General features: G+C 46.1%; 1 protein-coding gene across 3 annotated transcripts in view; it reads left to right on the top strand.

Annotated features, from left to right (window-relative positions):
• Positions 1-5,151, top strand: part of Ebf3 (EBF transcription factor 3) — a 116,275-nt gene extending 111,124 nt beyond the window's left edge. Inside the window, exons 13-16 of one of the 3 annotated variants that reach the window (XM_005351429.3) lie at positions 519-696; positions 1,721-1,909; positions 2,427-2,516; positions 4,582-5,151. In XM_005351429.3, coding sequence (XP_005351486.1) covers positions 519-696; positions 1,721-1,909; positions 2,427-2,516; positions 4,582-4,613 — 489 coding nt within the window. In that variant the 3' untranslated portion in view covers positions 4,614-5,151. Of the gene's footprint in view, positions 1-518; positions 697-1,720; positions 1,910-2,318; positions 2,517-4,581 lie in introns of all 3 variants that reach the window. The other 2 variants (XM_026781056.1, XM_005351427.2) reach the window with 2 other exon arrangements.
• The last annotated feature ends 14,881 nt before the right edge of the window (positions 5,152-20,032 follow it).

Raw genomic sequence — 20,032 nt, 5'->3', positions numbered from 1 at the left:
TCCACTTGTCTACCCCTTCCCTCTACCCTAGCATTCACGGTTCAGACGGGCACCATGGGTCTCCTAGGCACGCAAGTGCCCTACGGTAGCTCCATAGCCAGGCCTCACATGAAGTATTCATATAGAGAAAGACAAGTAGAGGAGGGTGGTCCACCGAAAGGGGGTATCTTTGAAGTCCTACAGTGTTCAGTGGTGAGTGAGGAGCAGTAGGTATTCCTGGGGCTCCGGGGGGGCCTGTGGGCATCCCATAGCTTGTTCTTGCAGGTCACGAGGCCCCAGGGAAGAGATACTCATTTCCTCTGGAGGTGGCCCAGTTCTTTAATTCCGACTCTGCAGCTTTTTGCCTGTCCCAGGGCTTGGAGCTACAGATCTAAGGACAAGATGTAGCCACTTAGAAGCATCCATGCAGTTGTTGCTTGCCCTACCAAGTGGACAGGCCCACGATACGTGGGATTTGGCCACCGGAACCTGGCCTTGAATGACATCTTCGGTTTATACATGCATTGCTGTTTCTCTAGGAGATCATCCTGAAGAGAGCGGCTGACATCGCTGAAGCATTGTACAGCGTTCCCCGCAATCACAACCAGATTCCCACATTGGGCAACACACCGGCGCACACTGGCATGATGGGCGTGAACTCCTTCAGCAGCCAGCTCGCGGTTAATGTGTCAGAGACCTCACAAGCCAATGACCAAGGTAGGCCGCTCCCCAGGGTGGGTTGAGGCCATAGCTGCAGGTGGAGGTGTTGGGACCCAGCTGGGGAGTGCTGGTCGCATTCCATGCCCTTAGGCATGGCTGGTTCCTTCTTGCAGGGAAAACCTTGCTGCACATCTTCCAGCTGTACTGGGCAGAGAACACTCAGAGGGCCCAGTCCTAGTGACAGTAGCTCCATCGGCTGCCACCCAGCTCCCTGGTATTGCTAGAAGTGTCCCTTAGCTTATTTGTAAGTGACCCTGTGTTCTTTGGCAAGAATGGGCAGAGCCATAGGGCAGCTGTAGGAAGCCAGGAGGAGCCTTCTTGGATGTGTCATGGGCGGTATTTGGGTTCCCATCCTGGTCTGGATCCATGGATAAGAACATCCATTTTCCCTCATGGTGTACCTTATCCTATAGAACAGCAACCAGGACTGTTGAGGTCACAATCTGGCATCCTTGGAGCTCAGTTTAGTGCACATCATCTATAAAAGCATCTCAGGCAGCCACCTCAGAGCCACCCCACTGCACCGCTGGCTTTGTTTCCAGTTACCCACATTCCACAGCAGGCCAGGAGCTATGGCGCCCACCCCACCCTCGCTCACAGAGACAGCAGCTCTGAAAATGAAGACCCCTAAAACAGTCTTTCCAGGGAAGTTACGGCCATAAACAAGCTCTCTTTGTCAGCCATGGCATTTGAAGGTCTGTTGAGGCTGAAAGTTCAGAGAGAGTTGGGTAGCAGGTCAGGAATCCAAGCTGTTGACAATTGCTTCTAAAGCAATGTGTGGAAACAGCTAAAGGTTAGACATGAAACGCCGTCCGTCGACGCCAACATAGATGGAACAGGTCTCACCAGTGGTAGGATTGGCATGATAAGATTATCCAAGCTGGCTAGAGTCACCAGGGCGAGAGGAAGCATAAAGTCAATTAAAAATGTTGAATATATGATATAGATTCTCGGGGAAACCCCCCCCAAGTGTCTGTCACTGATAATAATGTTATTTTTGGCCGGGGGGGGATTTTAACAGTCGGCTACAGTCGCAATACAAGCAGCGTGTCCCCGCGAGGCTACGTCCCCAGCAGTACTCCCCAGCAGTCCAATTACAACACAGTCAGCACTAGCATGAATGGATATGGAAGTGGCGCCATGGCCAATCTAGGGGTCCCTGGCTCGCCTGGATTTCTTAATGGCTCCTCCGCTAACTCTCCCTACGGCAGTAAGTGTCTGTTTTTGTCACACGTCATCACACAGATTCATATTCACTACAAAGTCGAGTGTGTGTATTGCTTGGATGTTCTGTGATGTGAGCTACTGGATAAAAGGAAGGGTGGCCCCAGAGGCTGGGCGTCCAAATGACAACCACAAATTGACCTAATACAGCCCTCCCCAACAACGCCATCCCATTGGCCACCAGAATAAAATCTGAACCACACGGGGCTGCTCAATTGGAAGAGCAAGCCCGACCCCCCCACCCCAAAGCGTTTGCCTGTTATCCAGAGTGGCCGAGCCGAAGCATGTCATGTCTTGTTTTGTGGCCCCTCCCCGTGCGAGGCAAGGCCCTCAGAGCTCTCGCTGTGGTGCTGCGCCACAGCCCGCGTGTGCTGACCGTGTTTGCTTTGTTGCAGTAGTGCCGTCCAGCCCCACCATGGCAGCCTCTTCGGTCACCCTCCCTTCAAACTGTAGCAGCACACACGGCATTTTCTCATTCTCACCTGCCAATGTCATCTCCGCAGTGAAACAGAAGAGCGCTTTTGCGCCTGTGGTCCGGCCCCAAGCCTCGCCTCCTCCTTCCTGCACCAGCGCCAACGGGAACGGACTGCAAGGTGAGGGCGGCGTGGGTGGGTGCTCGGACCCCATGGCCCCTTCCCAAGCCCCTTGCATGCCTGTGGCATTGCATGTGCTTCACTGGTTGGCATCCTCCTTCCTGTCCCACAGCCACCTATAGGCCCGGTCCTCAAGTCCCCAACTTGTACCAGATTCTGCCTCTAGGTTTTGTCTAGTAGCACTTCTGTGCCCCAAGGGGTGGGAACCTCCCTTGAGGGGGAACAAGACTACAGCAAGAGCAGAACCCCATGAAACAGAGTACCCAGGCCTGGCCCGTCTCCGTGAAGGGCATGACCCTGCCCTTAGTGCCAAGCTTGCTGCCTCCTTATTAAAGGGGCAGGAGAAATAATCTCAGACAGATGACAGGTCACCGTGCCGTCTAAGGTGCCCATCCCAGACCTGCCAGCTCCCCTTGCCATAAGGCAGAGCTTTATCTACAACCTCACCACTGGGACAACAAGTCTATATGGCTTTGCTCTCTCCTGGAAAGGGCTGAGCATCCTAACCCAGGGCCATTTGTGTACCATTGCTGGGTGGCAAGACTGTCTGTGGTTGGGAGTGAGTGTTCACTCTCAGTTCAGAGTGGGAAGGGTTGGCCTGAGGGCATTAGAGTCCCTACTTGGACACAGCTGTCCACAGTTGGGCCATGTGGAACAGACACGGAGTACCTTTCCCAGCACCGAGGGCAGCTCACGCTGCATGTGACCTCCAATGAGTGTGGTGGTGAAGCCATATGGGTGCCCCTAGGCTTTCGGGCTCACCCGTGACTCCCTGTGATGCACAGGGCCACACTTACTTGAAGTAAGTGGTGGCCGTCACCTGGCCTCTATCCGACACCACCTTGGGTATGTGCTCCACTGGGTGAAAGTCAAACCCATTCTCCTTTAAACACATGAACCCCTTCAACCAGTATTTACTGAGTGCCTACTATGTGCCAGGCTCTCTGCTGGGTGCCGAGGACGCAACCGTGGAGAAGACAAACTGGCCCTTTTGTGAAGTCGGTGGTATATTCCACTTTGATGAACTAATGCTCAAAAAAGGAACTGGAAAGGTATCAATGATTTGAACTCATTGTCTTCAAAACACCTGTCAGTGCCGACGGGACGCCCAGGCTCTGGGCGTCGCCAGCGGCCTCAGAGCTGTCCTTGGGCACCAGGCTAGCGCTGCTTAGGAGTCAGGCAGTGAGGGCAGATGTCCATGGACATGCCTCAGCGTCGAGGCTGACTAGGTGGTACCACGTAAGCAGTGTGTACACAGGGGCCTGCCAAACCATAAAGTTGTAACGGTGAGTCGGAGATAAATTAATATCGTTGAAATTAATGGACTGAGAAATTGAAGCTCACATCACTACATGAACAAATGTATTAATATGTTATACATAAATTAATGAGAACAGTCATTCTGACAAAAATTAAACAACACCAGAGTTAAAAGATTTTAAATTACATTCGGACCAGGAGTTCGCTACAGAGCTGGCTGCACTTGGCGCTTCAGTGCCAAGCTTCTCTAGTCTTATGAAGAGAAGAAAACAGCACTCTGAGATGCTGTGGCACCTCCATCAATCCGTGGCCTTGAGATTCCAGAGCAGTTGGGCCGTGTGTGGCTTCGATCTGAGAGCCTGACTCACCTTTACGCTACAGAGCTGCTAGTCGGAGGTCAGAGCTTGGGCCCAAAGGCAGAGGGGGAAACTGAGGCAAGTCTCCAATTTCACTTAGGAAAAGCAAGGCCTGCAAGCTACGGCCAGGATGGTTCCCGTCTTTCCAGAGAGTGAGCTTCCCTTTGCTTTGGCGACATATGCAAAGCAGAGAGCGGTCCCTCTCAGAGAAAGCCTTAACAGAGGGCAGCAGCACCGGAAAGGCTGGCGGGAACCCTGCCACCAGTGTGCCCTCACCCCAAGAAGTAGACTTCCCAACACACCTCTGCCACGAGCAAAGCTGGCTATACAGAGAGTTGCCAGAGTCTGGCTTCCCTGTGGATCCTGGCCCAGGAGGAGCGAGCTGGGCCCGCAGGAGGGTGCGCATGCGGGGTGGTCGGCATTAACTGCTCTCTCCTTCTCTTTTGCAGCTATGTCTGGGCTGGTAGTCCCGCCCATGTGAGGGACTCTGTTTACCTTCACAGCACCCAGCATCCAAGGACGGACTTCAGGGGACACATGTAGTGTGCTAAGACATGCTGATGGAAACGATACCTTCAAAACTAAACATCAGCAGCGGTTGAATGCTACAAAAGACATTTAAAGATTTTATTTAAACTGTTAAGAACCAACACGCGAACAAAGCCTACTTCTTCATGAACAATTCCATTTTATTGACTGAACTTTTCTCATATTTTCACATTTCTCAGTCCTGAAGATTAAGGAAAACAAAGCGACGCCTATTTTGTATAAAGTTTCTGATTCCGTCTTGGCTGTCTAGTGCGTGCTATCTGTGTGGGGAGAAGCTTCGTGAATATGCACCATTTTGATGCCCATGCAACACTGAGGAAGAAAAGCCTCGAAACATTTTTCTGTACTCATATTTAGATTCACAATGGTTGTGTATCTCTATAATGTGAAATATTTTTTTGTGGTGAAAAAAAGGGGGCCAAGGAGGTATGAGCCATTAACTGGAACAGAGGAGGATATGACTAGGTGAATTTCGGGGTGGCGGGGAGGGAGGGAGGGAGGGTTTATCATTGCTTAACTTCATCTTAATGAAATGAAACTTTGTAACTTATTGTAGTTAGAAATTGTAACTTTGATATCGAATCTCTTGCCTTCAACAAGCACACTGACAGAGAAAAAAAAATATGCTACTGTCTGTTGGTTCCAATATTCTCCCACCTAGAGCTTCCTGTTAAAGCAAGCGCGATCGGCAACATTTTTTCAACTTTTGCGCACTGTAAACCTATTGCATTCTTAGGCTACTGTGAGGTCTATGTTTCTTGTACATGAAATTGTCCTTTTGACTTCTAGACCCTTCTTCCCCGATGTGTTTTGTATGTGGTTATAAAATTGTAGAGTTTTGTGATTTTGCCAAAGTTGTAGCTAAATATTTATACACTTGTCTTGGATTTTTTTCAGATCCACTTAAAATATTTAGAAAAACGAGTTTTATTCCTTATGCGTCTTATAAGGGATAAAATGCTCTTTCATGTGACACTTCCTTTCCCATGAACACTTGCAATTGCTAAGGGACTTTATTTTGTAACATATCAATTATAAATATTGTATTTATCTTTGAAATTTTGTACATTGCTTTCCCCGCCTTCTTTTCTCACGTCTGTATTGGTGTTTGATCCCGCCCAGTGCTGTCTGTCACACAGGGAAAGAACAGACACCAAGAACTGTCTCTCTGATCTGTTTTGTTAAAAGAGTCACTGTCCTTCCATTTCATTTGTACCTAAACCATTCGCTATTGTTTGGACTTTCCATCCCTTTTTTTATGTTGAGGAAAAGTCAAATTCATTGTTTATTTTTATATTATTTTTAAGTTATCTGAACAAATACTTTTGAAAAGAAAAGTTTGTTGTATAGTCCGAAGCAGACGGTGTCAGCGGCCGCGGAAAATTCTAGTAGATCCTGTGCATGTGGGGCGACCGTGAAGGGGCCACACCGTCCGGGCTGGCTCCTTAGTTTAGTTTTTATTTTTAAATTTTTTTTTTGTAGAATGTAAAAAAAAAAGTCATTTTAGCTGCCACCTAGGACTTTGCCACATAGCTGAACTGTGTTTACTGGAAAAATTCAGAGGCCTAAAGTTTAAAATAAAATTTACTTCTGATGTTTTAATTACAAATGTTTGCCACATTAACTTCCTCTGATGCCTTAAAAGTGAACTTCAAAGAACCTCTGTTATACCACAATCGTTAACATTTGGAGACTGATGATGAACACACACATGAACACACAACACACACACACATGCACACAGTACACACACATACATACACACACACAAACACACACCACATACACACACACACACAAACACCCCAAAAGCACAAACTTTCAGTCCGTCAGTCACTCCTTCCTGCATCTGTCTGCTGCTTCTGACCACTCACGCTCACCCCGATGTTAGAGAGGTGTCATGGGAACATGGCTGGTCTTTTTTTATTTTAAAAAATACCTGTTTGTGGTCAGATCCAACAGCACAGTCTGTACTTTCTTAACTGGAAAGACCTCCTTCAGACACTGTGCCTGTTAGTGCCAAATCCACCATGAGACCAAGAGTCAGAATTACTTTTTCTTTTTCTTTCACGCCCATTGCCCTTGCAGAGAGCACACACTTTGTAAGCAGCAGCAGAAGTCATATTAAAAACAAAAAGGAGGGAATTTTCCAACATCAGACACACACACACACACACACACACACACACACACACACACACACACACATAAGGAAACAATGTATAACTTAGAACGTGTCCATTCAAGGGACTCAATAAGACAAACAATGTCCCCAGTGGTCAGTGGGTCCCACTCTGGCTTTGTGACTCCTGACAGGGTGTAGCTACATGGAACAGCCTGAGAAGTCACTTTGGAACTAAATTGCCTCGATTTATTTTGTGTAAGTAAGGGTTTGACCTAAAGAGAACTCACGCACACATTAGCAAGTATCCTCATGCCCGCACCCGGTTTGTGTTGTAGACCGACTAGTCGGTGTCCTCATTGCTCCATTGTGTCAAAAAACGAGAGCTTCACTAAATGGTAGATTTTGCTGTCAGAGACCCTACAATAAGATTGTTTTATCTGTACATTTTTTCAGATATTTAACTGTATAAAAATGTTCATTTTACACAATATTTAATTAAAGTATTTCTTGTCTGTGAATTTCACTTTTGGTAATTTTATCTGTTTGCCTATTAAAATGACTGACAAATGAACTGGGGATTTCATTTCCACATCCTGGGCCCCAGAGCTAGGGCTCACCAAGATCCAAAGGACTTCGAAGAACCTTCCAGAGTTTTCAACCCTCAATGGGCACAATTCCTACAGTGGCTGTGATGCCACAGGTACCATAGGAATACGTGATGCCCACACACTCAGGCCTGGACTGTTTCTGTCACAGCCACTTGGGCCACAACACCACAGGGCGGGAGAGGGGAGAGTCCTGCAAATGGTCCTGTGGTTGGGGGAGGCGTGGTAATGAGCTTTCTGAACTGCATGGCTGCACAGCACCTGCTCTGGCTCCTCACCATTACCTGTATCCCTATGTCCCCTTTGGCAAGAACCAGGTCAGAAGAGCCTGTCAATGCTGTGGGCAGACAGCATGCCCATGGGAGCCAGGCCGATGGCTCGAGAGAATGGATTCCAGTATCGGTACGTGTCATGGGCACAGAGGCGTTTTGCACTGGCCACTGGAGGCTCCACATAGATGGAGGCCAAGGCTGGGACTCCAGCGAGCTCAGCCATCAGCACCAGTTCTGGTTCACACAGCCCCTGCTCAGCTCCGCTACCCCATTCTATCTCACCGGGCACTTCCCATTTTCTCCTCAATGAGAGGCAGGCTTTACATGTTTTGGCTTGCGGTTCTGTCACACAGTCACGTAAGTGTGATCTAAATTAGTACTCACGAATGTCATCTTAATTACTTGTTCTGCTGAGCAAAACAGGAAACAATTATTCCAAACATAAAGAAACTTGTGAATACCTTTCCCTCCCGTCAGTGAGGAGCCTTTGCAAGCTGGCCTTAAAGAGACAGTAAAGGAATAGGTTCCTATTGGCACAAAGCACACTTAGGACGGCCAGTCTCCTGTCACCAGGGCCAACTTCATCCCTTTGAGGTGGGACCAGGAACTCTGCTCAGGATTTTGGAGCTCGTGTGCCAGGTTCTGTTGACCTCGGCAGAGAGAAGTTCAAATGCTTGGGTTTCAAACCAGAAGCAAGAACCGATTCTCTCAAAAGTGAATGCCGAGTATTGTCAGGGCTCCCTTTAAGGTCTTTCAAGCTTTTAAAGATTATTCAAAGCACTTGAAATGGGCTTCAATCTAATGCCTCATTTCATTGCATTAAACAGCCTAGTTAATAAAGAATCAATATATTCAAAGGGCAAGGTTATCTTTTGTCTATAAGGGGTGGTGTCGTGCTGAACCTTTTATAGTTCAAATGCTGAAAAAGACCTCGTGAAATCCATACTCATCAAGTGGGTCAACGAGAGCAATAAAGAGGCCCCTGAAAGGAAAGAAAGGCTGCTCCGCTTTGAAACAACTCCGGCCCTTATCTCCCCTGCTCGGAGCACCCAAAGAAGTCCTCCGAAAATGTCAATTTCTCATCAAGACAAGAGGCCATGATGATCATTTTCTCAGAGAATACATACAATTAGGAGAACTCCGAGAGGCATGGCGTGGATTCCTAGCTTATTCTGGCCCCACGAGCTTGGAGCGCCCTCCCCGCAGATAAAAAAAGGGACTGTTGATAACTGAAGTGTCAATATGCCCGAAGAGTGAGTTTTGAATGTGAGTCCTTGTGCTTTGAGCCCGCCCGGACCGATCCCAGGCCCTGATAACAACACAGCTGCCAGCAGACACCGCGGGCTGGCCCTTACAATTAACGCCATGAATAAATCACACAAAAGAGTGGGGAATGCTTTATACCGGGTGAGACAATCCCCTGTTTTACCCTTCAAGGATTCTTTTTATGTTGGAATAAGGTTGCTTTTAATGAAATTTAAACTCATCAGAGGAAATCAAAAACCTCCAATCAGATTACAAATTGATTTTTTTTGGTCATTTGTCATGTCCCAGCATAGAGCCGCTGGTTTCACAGGGAGCCAGTTGCCGAGGAGGGTTGGGAGGAAGGGTGGACCAGCTCCCAACCTCAGTGGCTCTATACCCTACCCCTGCCCTGGAGAAAATGGGAGGCGGGCAGAGATTCTTAGTAGAGAAGGTGGCTGTGAGCCCATGGGTCAACTAGTCCCCACAAACCAAACTCCCAACCAGGACCAAGCAGTTCTGAATCCACCATCACTAAGTAACCTGGGAGTAGGGGAGGCCATCCTTGGCAGGACTTGGTGGCCCCTACATCTAGTTTGACTTTAAAGCTCTATGGATAGCCTATATTTTCCAACTGTCAATGGCTGATTTACGGCTCAGGGGCTCACAGAACACCTTTGGGGTCACTTAGTGCTTCTAAGGGATTCTGTGTGAGCCTGTGCTTTATGTCTAGTGTGTGAAGCTCTAGGTTCGATCCCCAGTACCTCCAAATAAAGAGATAAAGCAAGGCTGGGTGACTTGCCTGGGGGGCCAAAGCTAGCAGCCAAGTGCAATCTCATTGGCCTCCAAACCTTTTGCCTTCCCCACTGAGTGAGGTCTCAACATCCTTAAGAGTTAAAGAGAAAGAACTTGAATGAGAGGGGGAGAGAGTTGATTTCCAAGGATCCCAACCAATCCACCCATCATGGAGGACTCTGTTCCTTTCAGGCCATCTGATCAGACTATAAGAGTTTCCTCTTACAAGGTCAGCACACTCCAGAGGTCTCTAGAGGGTTTACTTCAATCAATGTTACACATCCTTACTCCCCAGGCTTGGGTTGAAGGCTCTTCTTCTTCTTTGGAGCCTTGGTAGCATCCGCAGTGTATGAGGGCCAGGAGGAAGAAACTTGGTCACATGATGCAGGTACAGAAGGGTGGTGTGTTCAGGTCCACTGAGACCACACCAGAGGGACTGGGCAGCAAAGGTTTAGCCTGGAAGCTACAACTAGGAAGGGGTCGGCACAAACTGGCTTCTGTCAGTGCTGCAAGGTGATAGAATGAAAAGGGAAAACGGGAGTCACGGTGTCGGTGGTAGAGTTGGAACGAGTTCTAACAGAGCTGGAGATATAGAAAGCACAAGAAACAAAGGTTATGGAGAGGCCATGCTGTCTTCCTGACCCACCAGATCACTCCCCCTCACAAGGCTGAGCTGATGGTGGGTCCTGAACTGTGAGTCCTGGCTGTAGCTCACGCAGCTATTGTCAGGCAAGACCCAGACAAAGCTGAACTCAAGACTTGGGTTTCCTCCTGTGAAGAGCAAACTCTTTCCTGCTGCATGACCCTGATTAGGGTACTGGCAGAGCACAGGGCCCGAGTGGGGTGCCCAACAAAGACAGAAAAGACACAACCAGAGGTTTTATCTCCAGTCAACAGTGAGCATTTGCGAGTCGGTAAGACTCACGAACTACCTTTCTAAAAGGGCAACTTCCGCACCAATTCATAAGGGAAAGACAGAGGTGATCAAAACCCAACCCCTATCAAATGCGTATAAAATGCCATAAAGAAACCTGCTACTTTGGAAGCTATTGTGAAGTTAAAGGAAAAGAGGTTCCCTGAACTTCTTGAGAAGAAGTAGAAAGAGTTTAAAGTGGATAAACAAACAAACAAACATAAAATTGGGGAAAAAATATTGTAGAAACAATTCAAAGCCTAACTGAACAAAGAGGAAATGGCCAGCATTAGCCATCAATGGGATATGGACTTTTACTGAGTGTCTGGGGTAGACACCTATAGTCTTAAAACATCCACATGCTTGTACTTTATTGCATGGACAGACTTACACATCCAGAGAGTAATGGTCAATAGAAGTTTTCTTAAGGAAAAAAGAGAAACACCTAGGAAACTATGTTCAACCTCACTTAAAAGGCGTAGTACATGTATGAGAATCTGACTTAAAAGGCTTATTCCATGGACCCAAATCTGACTTAAAAAGCATATTACAGCTGGGCGGTGGTGGCGCACTCCTTTAATCCCAGCACTTGGGAGGCAGAGGCAGGCGGATCTCTGTGAGTTTGAGACCAGCCTGGTCTACAAGAGCTAGTTCCAGGACAGGCTCCAAAACCGCAGAGAAACCCTGTCTCGAAAAACCAAATAAATAAATAAATAAATAAATAAAAAAGCATATTACATATACCCAAATATGACTTATGAGGTGTATTACATGCACCCAAATCGGACCTAAAAGGCATATTACACGTACTCAAATGGCTACAATCAGGATGTCTTAGTTAGCTGAGGTAGGGTTTCTCTTCCTGTGAAGACACATCATTACTAGGGGAACTCATTTATTTATTTTGAGTTTCTTGAGACAAGTTTTTTCCCCTATAACTGCCATGGCTGTCCTTGAACTCACTTTGTAGATCATGACTGGCTTCAAACTCACGGACTCTTATAAAGGAAAACCATTTAATTGGAGTGGCTTACATTTCCAGAGGTCTAGTCCATTACCATCATGGTGTGACATGGTGGCATGCAGGCAGATGTGGTGCTAGAGAAGGAGCTGAGTGTCCTACATCTTGGGTTCAGGCAACAGGAAGTGGTCTGTGACACTGGGCATGGCTTGAACATATGTGAGATTTCCAAGTCGGCCTCCACACACTTTCTCCAACAAGGCCGTACCTTCTCCCACAAAGTCACTCCTCATAATAGTGTCACTCCATGGGGGGGGGGCATTTTACTTCAAATGACCATACAGGATCAGCAATTAGGTTCTGATGTAGTCATCTACTGGGATATTAGAGGTTCTATTAAGCTCTGAAGATCCTGTTTTGAAGTATGTTTCATGAAATGATAAATATCAATGACATAAAATGAGGTTGTATAAGCGTATAGTGTTTTGACTATAACATAATTCCAATCTGTAAATTTCTAAAGAAAATTCCAGAAGGACACAGCTATACATTAAAATGATGAGATAACTGTTTTCCATTTACTAAACAGAAAAAGCACTTCTTTTAAAAATGGGTGCTCATTTCTAGGAGAAATGGACGTTCTCCTAGAGTTCTCAGTACTCCTACACACTCTCTGAAAACCAACCGAACTTTGCATAGAGACCTAAGTGCTCACAGCCTTTTGACTCAATAATTCCATTTCTAGAAATCAATTCCAAGGAAGTAATCAGAGATTAGCCAAGACCCTAAGTGCATGAACCTTTCCGAACACCATATTTATTAAAAACTGGAAAGCATCCAAATGGCTGAAAACAGGATGAGTAATTAGGTTCTGATATAGTCATATAATAGTGTACCATAAGTTCTACCAGGCTATGAAGATCACATTTTGAAGTATATTTCATGAAATCATAAGCACCGATGACATAAAATTAAGGTATGTAAGTCTAGTATCTTGAGTATAACACGATTTCATCTGTAAATTTCTAGAGAGAAGACCAGAAGGATACATCCAATCACAAGTATCTGAAAAATACTTGTCAGAATTACATCAAAATCCCCTCTGGCTATGAGAGGCAAAAATTTTATATATTAAACCCCATTTTCCATTTACTCTTAGCCTTAAACCTAAAAAGTGATACTATCTATATTTTCCAAATTTTCTACAAAATAGACAGGCAGGTTGGATCTCTGAGAACATGTCTCTCCATGTCACAAGTGAAAAGAGCTCATCTTCCTAGGTAGCCACGCAGCATGACAGAGGACTTTAGGGGGCCAAAAGAAATAAAGATCCCATTCCCTTCAGATGGTCCCCCAGTTTGTGTGCCATGGCTGCAATGCCTCAGAAAAAAAATGAGATGCTGAACCCCACAGTGACTTTCAGGACCTGATGGCAAGACAGAACTCCTTACAGGGGACGGCTACGGAGAATTTGGGACATCTCCTCAAAGCCCTGCCCTTTATTTCTTCATTGCTTAATGAATTTTACTTTATGTTAGGCTTATTTATTTCCATTTCATGTCTACTATGTTTTGTCTATTACCACATGTGTGCCTGGTGCCTCCAGAGGGTGTTGAGTCCCTTGGGACTAGCATTACAGAGAGTTGTGGGCCATTAGATAGGGGGTAGGGACCCGACTCAGGTCTTCTGCAATAGCAGCCAGTGCTCTTGACTGCTGAGCCGTCTTTCCAGCCTGTGTTTTAATTTTGAATACAGTTAGGGAGATCTAAATATACTCAAGGTGTTCTGTAATCACAGGTGGGTCTGTAGTGTTGCTGCCATGGCAACCCTCACGTTGACTTGCGGATTCAGGGTGATCTCTTTGCAATCACAGATGATTTTTTTGAAGAAGTGGACAAGAGGACCCTAAGGGTCACCATAACAATCTCCTACCAGACAGAGACCAGTGAACATGATCTTGGACAAGGAGGAAAAATAGAGCTTCTCCTGCCCTCCCCCCATTCCAAAACATCCAAGCAAAATCAGTCAAGATAGTGAGCTACTGGCAAGGGGAAGCATGTTGCCCCATGGGGCTGAACTGGAAGAGGATGTACAAAGTCCCGAGAAGCATGTGAAAGATGCCCAGCATCACCAGTTATCAGGGAAATGCCAGTCAAACTAGATAGAGTCAGTACTTAAAGTCAACAGGACCTACTACAGCCCTGTATGAGGGTGGGAACCGGAGCTCTTTGCTGCTGGTAGGATTGTGAACAGTGCAGCCGCATGGGAAGATGCGCCAGCAGCTTCTCCAAGAGTAAAGCACAGAACTACCAATGGCCCAGTATTTCCAGGTCCAGCTCAGACCCAAGAGACTTGAAAAGAACATGTCCACGGAAACCTTGCACACCTCAGTAGTGTACGCAGCAGCCAACAGGCAGATACAGCTATACGATAAGGATAGGATTCAACCATGAAAAGAATGACATGCTAAAACACACCATAACACAGATGAACCATAAAAACATGTTAAATGAAAGAAGCCAGTAACCGTACATGCCAATATCTCTATTGATATGATATTCCAGAACAGATAAACTTACACAGACAGAAAGTATCCTGGTAGTTAGTTTGCCCGGGGAATGCAAGGAGCAGTTTTAGCAAAAAGACTCTTGAGTTTCTTTTTGAATTGATGGAGATATTTCAAAATTGTCTATGGGTTTCACAGCACTCAGTCATATTCCTGAAATGGGTGAGTCGCCCCACGTGAATTATCTCAATAAAGCTGTTATAAAAATAATAAAAAGTTCCTGACCCAGTGGCACAGGCCTGTCTTCCCAACTAATTGGAAGGACAGAGCGGGAGAATTAGAGTAAATTCAAGGCCAGCCGGGTAACTTAACAAGACCCTGTATCCAACTAAACAAAATGATAAAAAGAGAACTGGGGACATACCACTGGGTAGAGTATTTTGCCTAACACAAGTGAGGCCCTGGATTCAATTCCTAGTGCCATGGTGGGGGAGGGGAAGATCTGAGGTCTTGTCAAGATATAAAAACATGAGCATTATCTCCACGAGGACACTCTCTCTCAGAGTACACATGGAATGGGGCTCACTGAGATCCATGTGCGTATATATGCACGTATGTTTGTCCTGCTGTGCTCCCCTGTCCTCTCCAACCCCTGCACTTCTTGTGGGCCTTTTCCTTCCCTCCAAATATTCCCTTCTGTTTACGGCGCATGCAATTCTCTGCTCTCTTGCTATTCGCTTCCTTTAGACGTCTTTCTCCTCCTTTACACTTTCATGTCACACTCACGGAACGCACATGCATATTAATCCAAATAGAAATTCTGCATACGAGACGGGACATGAGGCATTTTCTGCTTATTTTCTTTAACATAGCGGTCTCTGGTTCCATTCATTTCTCTGCAAATGGTTTAATTTCGTTCTCCCCAGCTCAATCAAATGCCCTTGTGTTTATGAACTGCATGTCTGTAGGGATTTGTCTGCGAGTGGACCTGGAGGCTGGTTCCACATCTTGGTGCTTCTGACCGGTGGAGTAAACGTGGGGTGCAAGTATTTCCATGGGGTGTTGATTTACAGTCCCTCAGGTGCCAAGGAGTGGGGCAGCGGGATCATGTGGCAGCTCTATTTTTAACTTGAAAGCACTGATTTCCATAGTGGCCGGGGCAGTTCTCACGCTCTCCCCCAGAGCTCTTCTCTCTCTTCACCCTTCGCCAGCATTTCTTTCCGTCTTTTCCTTGATGACAGACATCCTGACTGGAGTGAAGGGAACCTCACCGCTGTTTCCCTTTTCATTTCCTTAACGGCTAACAGTGTTGGCCACTTTTTTGAAAGGCTTACTGGCCATTTGCATTATTTCCTTTGACAGTTGCCTATTCTAGTCATTAACTCAGCTACTGAACAGATGTGTTTAATTTTAGAGTTGCTTATGGATTCAAGATATGAATCTTTTTTTTTCATACGTACAGTTTGCAGACTTCATCCTGTAGGCCACCTTCACTGTGCTGTTTACTTTTCCTTGAGGAAGCTTTTGAACGCCATGCAATCCCAGAGGGCAACTCTTAGGATCGTTTTCCGAGCTACTGAAGTTCTTTTCAGAGAGTCTTCACCTGTGTCTACGAAGGGTATCCTCCAGAAACTTCCGAGCTTCAGGTCTTACATTTAAAGTCTTCGATGCACTTGAGACGATTTTGTGAGAGATGTGGATCTAGTTTCATTCTTTCAACATGTGGATATAGAGAGTTTCTCAGCAACATTGTGGACGAAACATTCTTTTCCTTCTATATACGATTATCACCTTTGTCAAAGATTAGGCAATCACAACTGCTTGGGTTTATTCCTGAGCCTAACTGTCTGTCTTTGTGCCAACAATATACCATTTTCTTCACTGTGTTTGCCTTAGTCAAGGTTCTGTCGCTGTGAAGAGACACTGTGGTCACAGCAGCTAATAGAAAGGAGTTTGCTTACCATTCTGAGATTTAGTCCATTATCAGTGTGACAGGAAGCATGGTGGCATGGAGCTGGAAAAGGAATTGAGAGGTCTACATCTGGATCCACAGGCAGCAGGAAGAGAGAGACTCTGGACCTGGCTTAGGCTTCTGAGACCTTGAAGCCTGTCCCCAGTGACACACTTCCTCCAACAAGGCCATACTTCCTAATAGTGCTTCTTCCTGGAGGCCAAGCATTCAAATCTAAGAGTCTGTGGGGGCCATTCTTATTTGAGTCTGTAGTATAATTTGAAATCAAGGGTTAGGATGCTTTCAACACTGCTACTTCTTTTGGCTACTCAAGGTCTTTTGTGTTTCATTACGAATTGCATTGTTTTCTTACTCTGTTAAGAATGTCACCGAAGGCCGGGCGATGGTGGCGCACGCCTTTAATCCCAGCACTCGGGAGGCAGAGGCAGGCGGATCTCTGTGAGTTCGAGACCAGCCTGGTCTACAAGAGCTAGTTCCAGGACAGGCTCCAAAACCACAGAGAAACCCTGTCTCGAAAAAACAAAACAAAACAAACAAACAAACAAAAAAAAAAGAATGTCACCGAAGGGCTGGAGAGATGGTCTAATGGTTAAGAGCAGTCACTGCTTTTTCAGAGGACCTGGGTTTTATCCCTAGCACTCACATGGTGGCTCACAACCATCTGTAACTCCAGTTTCAGGAAATCTGATAACCTCTTCTGGTCTCTGAGGGCACCCAGGCACATACATGGTGCACAGACAGATATGCAGGTTAAATACTCATACACATTAAATAGAAAATAAAATAGAATGTTATTGATTTTTTTTTAGACAGGGTTTCTCTGTAGCTTTGGAGACTGTCCTGGAACTAGCTCTTGTAGACCAGGCTGGCCTTGAACTCACAGAGATCCACCTGCCTCTGCCTCCCGAGTGCTGGTATTAAAGGTGTGTGCCACCACTGCCCGGTATGAATGTTACTGATTTTTAAAGGTTTACTTTTATTATTTTAATTATGTAGGGAGTATGAGGGCATGTGATATGTGCATATATATGCAGGTAACTTCATAGGCCAGAGGCATAGGATACCTGCTAGAGTTGGAGTTAACAAGCAGCTGTGACTCACGTTATAGTTGTGTTTGTTAACTCTTCAACGGACCACGTGATCTGTCACTAACTCATGAGCAAATTTCTATGTGATGGTTCCTTGGTTCGTATGAAATGCCTCCATTCCTTCATTTAAAATTTTGCCCTTGGGCTGGGGAAATGGCTCTGTTGCTAAAGTGCTTGTCCTGCGAGTAAGAGAACCTGAGTTCGATCCCCTAGAGCCCACATGAAAACACTGGGTGGAGTGCTGTAATCTGGACATGGGAGAGGCTGAGACAGAGGCTCCCTGGGGCTTGCTAGCCAGCCAGCCTCGCTAATCAGTGAGCTCCAGGGACACTGAGAAGTCCTGCTGCAAAACAAACAGAACAAGGCAAAGCAACCCAGGAAGATAACTCCTGTCACTTCTGTCTTCTGCATGCATACACACATATACAATAAATTTTTGAAGTCAAAATATTATTGTCACACAAGGCTAAGTCTACTTTTCTGAAGTCCTTGAAATAGCCAAATGCATAGAGACAGAAAGTAGAATGGGATTGCCGGGGATGAGGAGGGCAGTGGAGGCCAGTGTTTAATGTGGCAGAGTTTGAGACAGGCACAAAATGTAAATGGTCTTGGGAATGGTTGCCCAGCAACACAATACGAGTGTACCAAATGCCATAAAACTATGCACTTTACAAGGGGTAAATGTCAAATTTTGTCATAGACATTTTAGCATAATAGTATCTACCTACCTATCTATCTATCTATCTATCTATCTATCTATCTATCTATCTATCTATCCATCCACCCACCCACCCATCCATCCATCTATCTATCTGTCACCTGTCTGTCTGTTTATCTGTCTATATTTAGTGCCTACTCAATGCCAGGCACTGACTTGGGTGCTAGAATCAGGCCCTGGAGGAAACGACCAGCCCCTGCCTACACCACATACGTGTACACGCACTTCCTGGTGTTGCTGTGCTCCAGGCTCTTTGCTCATTCTGCTGGTGACAATCACACTGTGCTGTTTTAATTTGCACTTTCTAATTGTTAGTGAAAGCACCTCTTCACACATTTGCCGCCATTTGCATTCCTCCTGTGAACCACCCGTTGGTCTCCGTGGCTTCTGCCTATTCCTCAACAGTTTTCAGGGGCGCTTGACTCTGTGGCTGCCATTCCTCTGTCTTGTGTTACAAACACGCCACTCTCCCCATGAGTCTATATGTTCAGGGTGCTCCCCTGGTTGTCCTCCCTCGGGCCTGGCGATCCCTTCCCCTTCTCTCCATTCGTGGTTTTGTATTCTCAGGTGGGATGTGTGTCTCCATCCTGAGGTTTAAGAACAGAATTATCTTACATTTCATTTTATCACTGCGATAGTTTTCATAGTTTTAACCTTTACTTCTTTCATCTCTTGGGTGTTCATTTTATGTTTGATATGAGGAGAGATTAAATTTTATTTTTTTCCAGACAGGAAACAAATTATCCCCAGAATATGCATTGAGTAGCCAGTTCGTCGCTTCGACTGATTTAAAATATCCCATTATCAGTTTCTAAACTCTCTTCTTCCGCTTTAATTCTCTTCTTCTGACCTTTCGGGGTATTCCTGCTCATCACTGTCTTATTGTTAATTTCTTTACATTAAAAAAAATCCGCTTTTATTCCTAGAAAGGCAGAACTTTCTTGGAATCCCTTAAAAATTTCTCCGCTCCCCTTATGCATTTGCTCTTTCATTAAATTCCAGGATCAGCTTGGCGCTGTGCAGAGCCTGTCTCTGGGAACCAATGACTTGGGAATATTGAATTTTCCAAACTCGGTAACACAGTAAGTCTCTTCATTTCTTCCCAAGATGTCAAGGGCAGCCATGATGAGCGCTAACGGGATGAGAGCTCAGGGCTGATGGAGCAGGAGTGGATTACTAAAGGGAAAGGTAAGTGGTGGTAGGGGTGGGGGTGGGTTAGTGTGCAGCAGGCACAGACTGGGAGCCATGGCATCGTGGCCATGGGCTGGAGAGCGGGTTGATACTAGGATGCAGGTTATGGCCTTCCATTTGCCCAAGCCCATAGCCCATACCACAGCTTTCTGGTCACCTCACATTCTGGCCTTGGCCCTCAGGACATAGGAAAAAATCGTGGTCATTCAATGGATCCTTGGATTTTCAGAGGCATCATGGGATTTCTTAGGGCAGCTGACTTGGAACCTGGGTTTGGCGGATCCCAACCCTAACATTTACTAAACAGGAAGGGCACCGACGCACAGAGGCAGGGATTGTCTGGGTAACAAGGATCACCAGAGGCCACCTAGCTCCCACCTCATGTGAAAAGGAGGAAAGGTGGTTGTGATGGCAGAATCCATAGGGGAACAACAAAGCCCAGAGACTGGTCTCGGAAAAGGTGATGAGAAGAGAGGACCGAGGACAGGAAGCTCTGATGTGGCCTCTGGATCTCTGGCAGGATATTAGGAGGATAGAGAAGGGTATCATACATAAGGCTAATTAATTAGTTGGTTAAATAATAATTTAGAGATAGAGCCCCATCTAGTTTGAATGTAATTGGCCCCCATAAACTCATAGGAAGTGGCGTTATTAGGAAGTGTGGCTCTGTTGGAGCACCTGTGGCCTTTTTGAAGGAAGTATGTCACAGTGAGGGGTGGGCTTTGAGATCTCCTTTGCCCAAGCTACTCTCAGTGTGGAACACAGTTCACTTCCTGTTGCCTGTGGATCAAGAGGTAGAACTCTCAGCTCCTTCTCCAGCACCATGTCTGCCTGTGTGCCACCATGTCCCACCATAATGGACTGAACCTCTGAAACTGTAAGCCAGCCCAGTAACGTTTTCCTTTTAAGAGTTGCCATGGTCACAGTGTCTCTTTACAGCAATAGAAACCCTAACTAAGACAC

The sequence above is a fragment of the Microtus ochrogaster genome, chromosome 8 (genome assembly GCF_000317375.1).
Source record: "Microtus ochrogaster isolate Prairie Vole_2 chromosome 8, MicOch1.0, whole genome shotgun sequence".
Classification (NCBI taxonomy): Eukaryota; Metazoa; Chordata; class Mammalia; order Rodentia; family Cricetidae; genus Microtus; species Microtus ochrogaster.
This window is presented reverse-complemented; position numbering and strand designations above follow the sequence as displayed.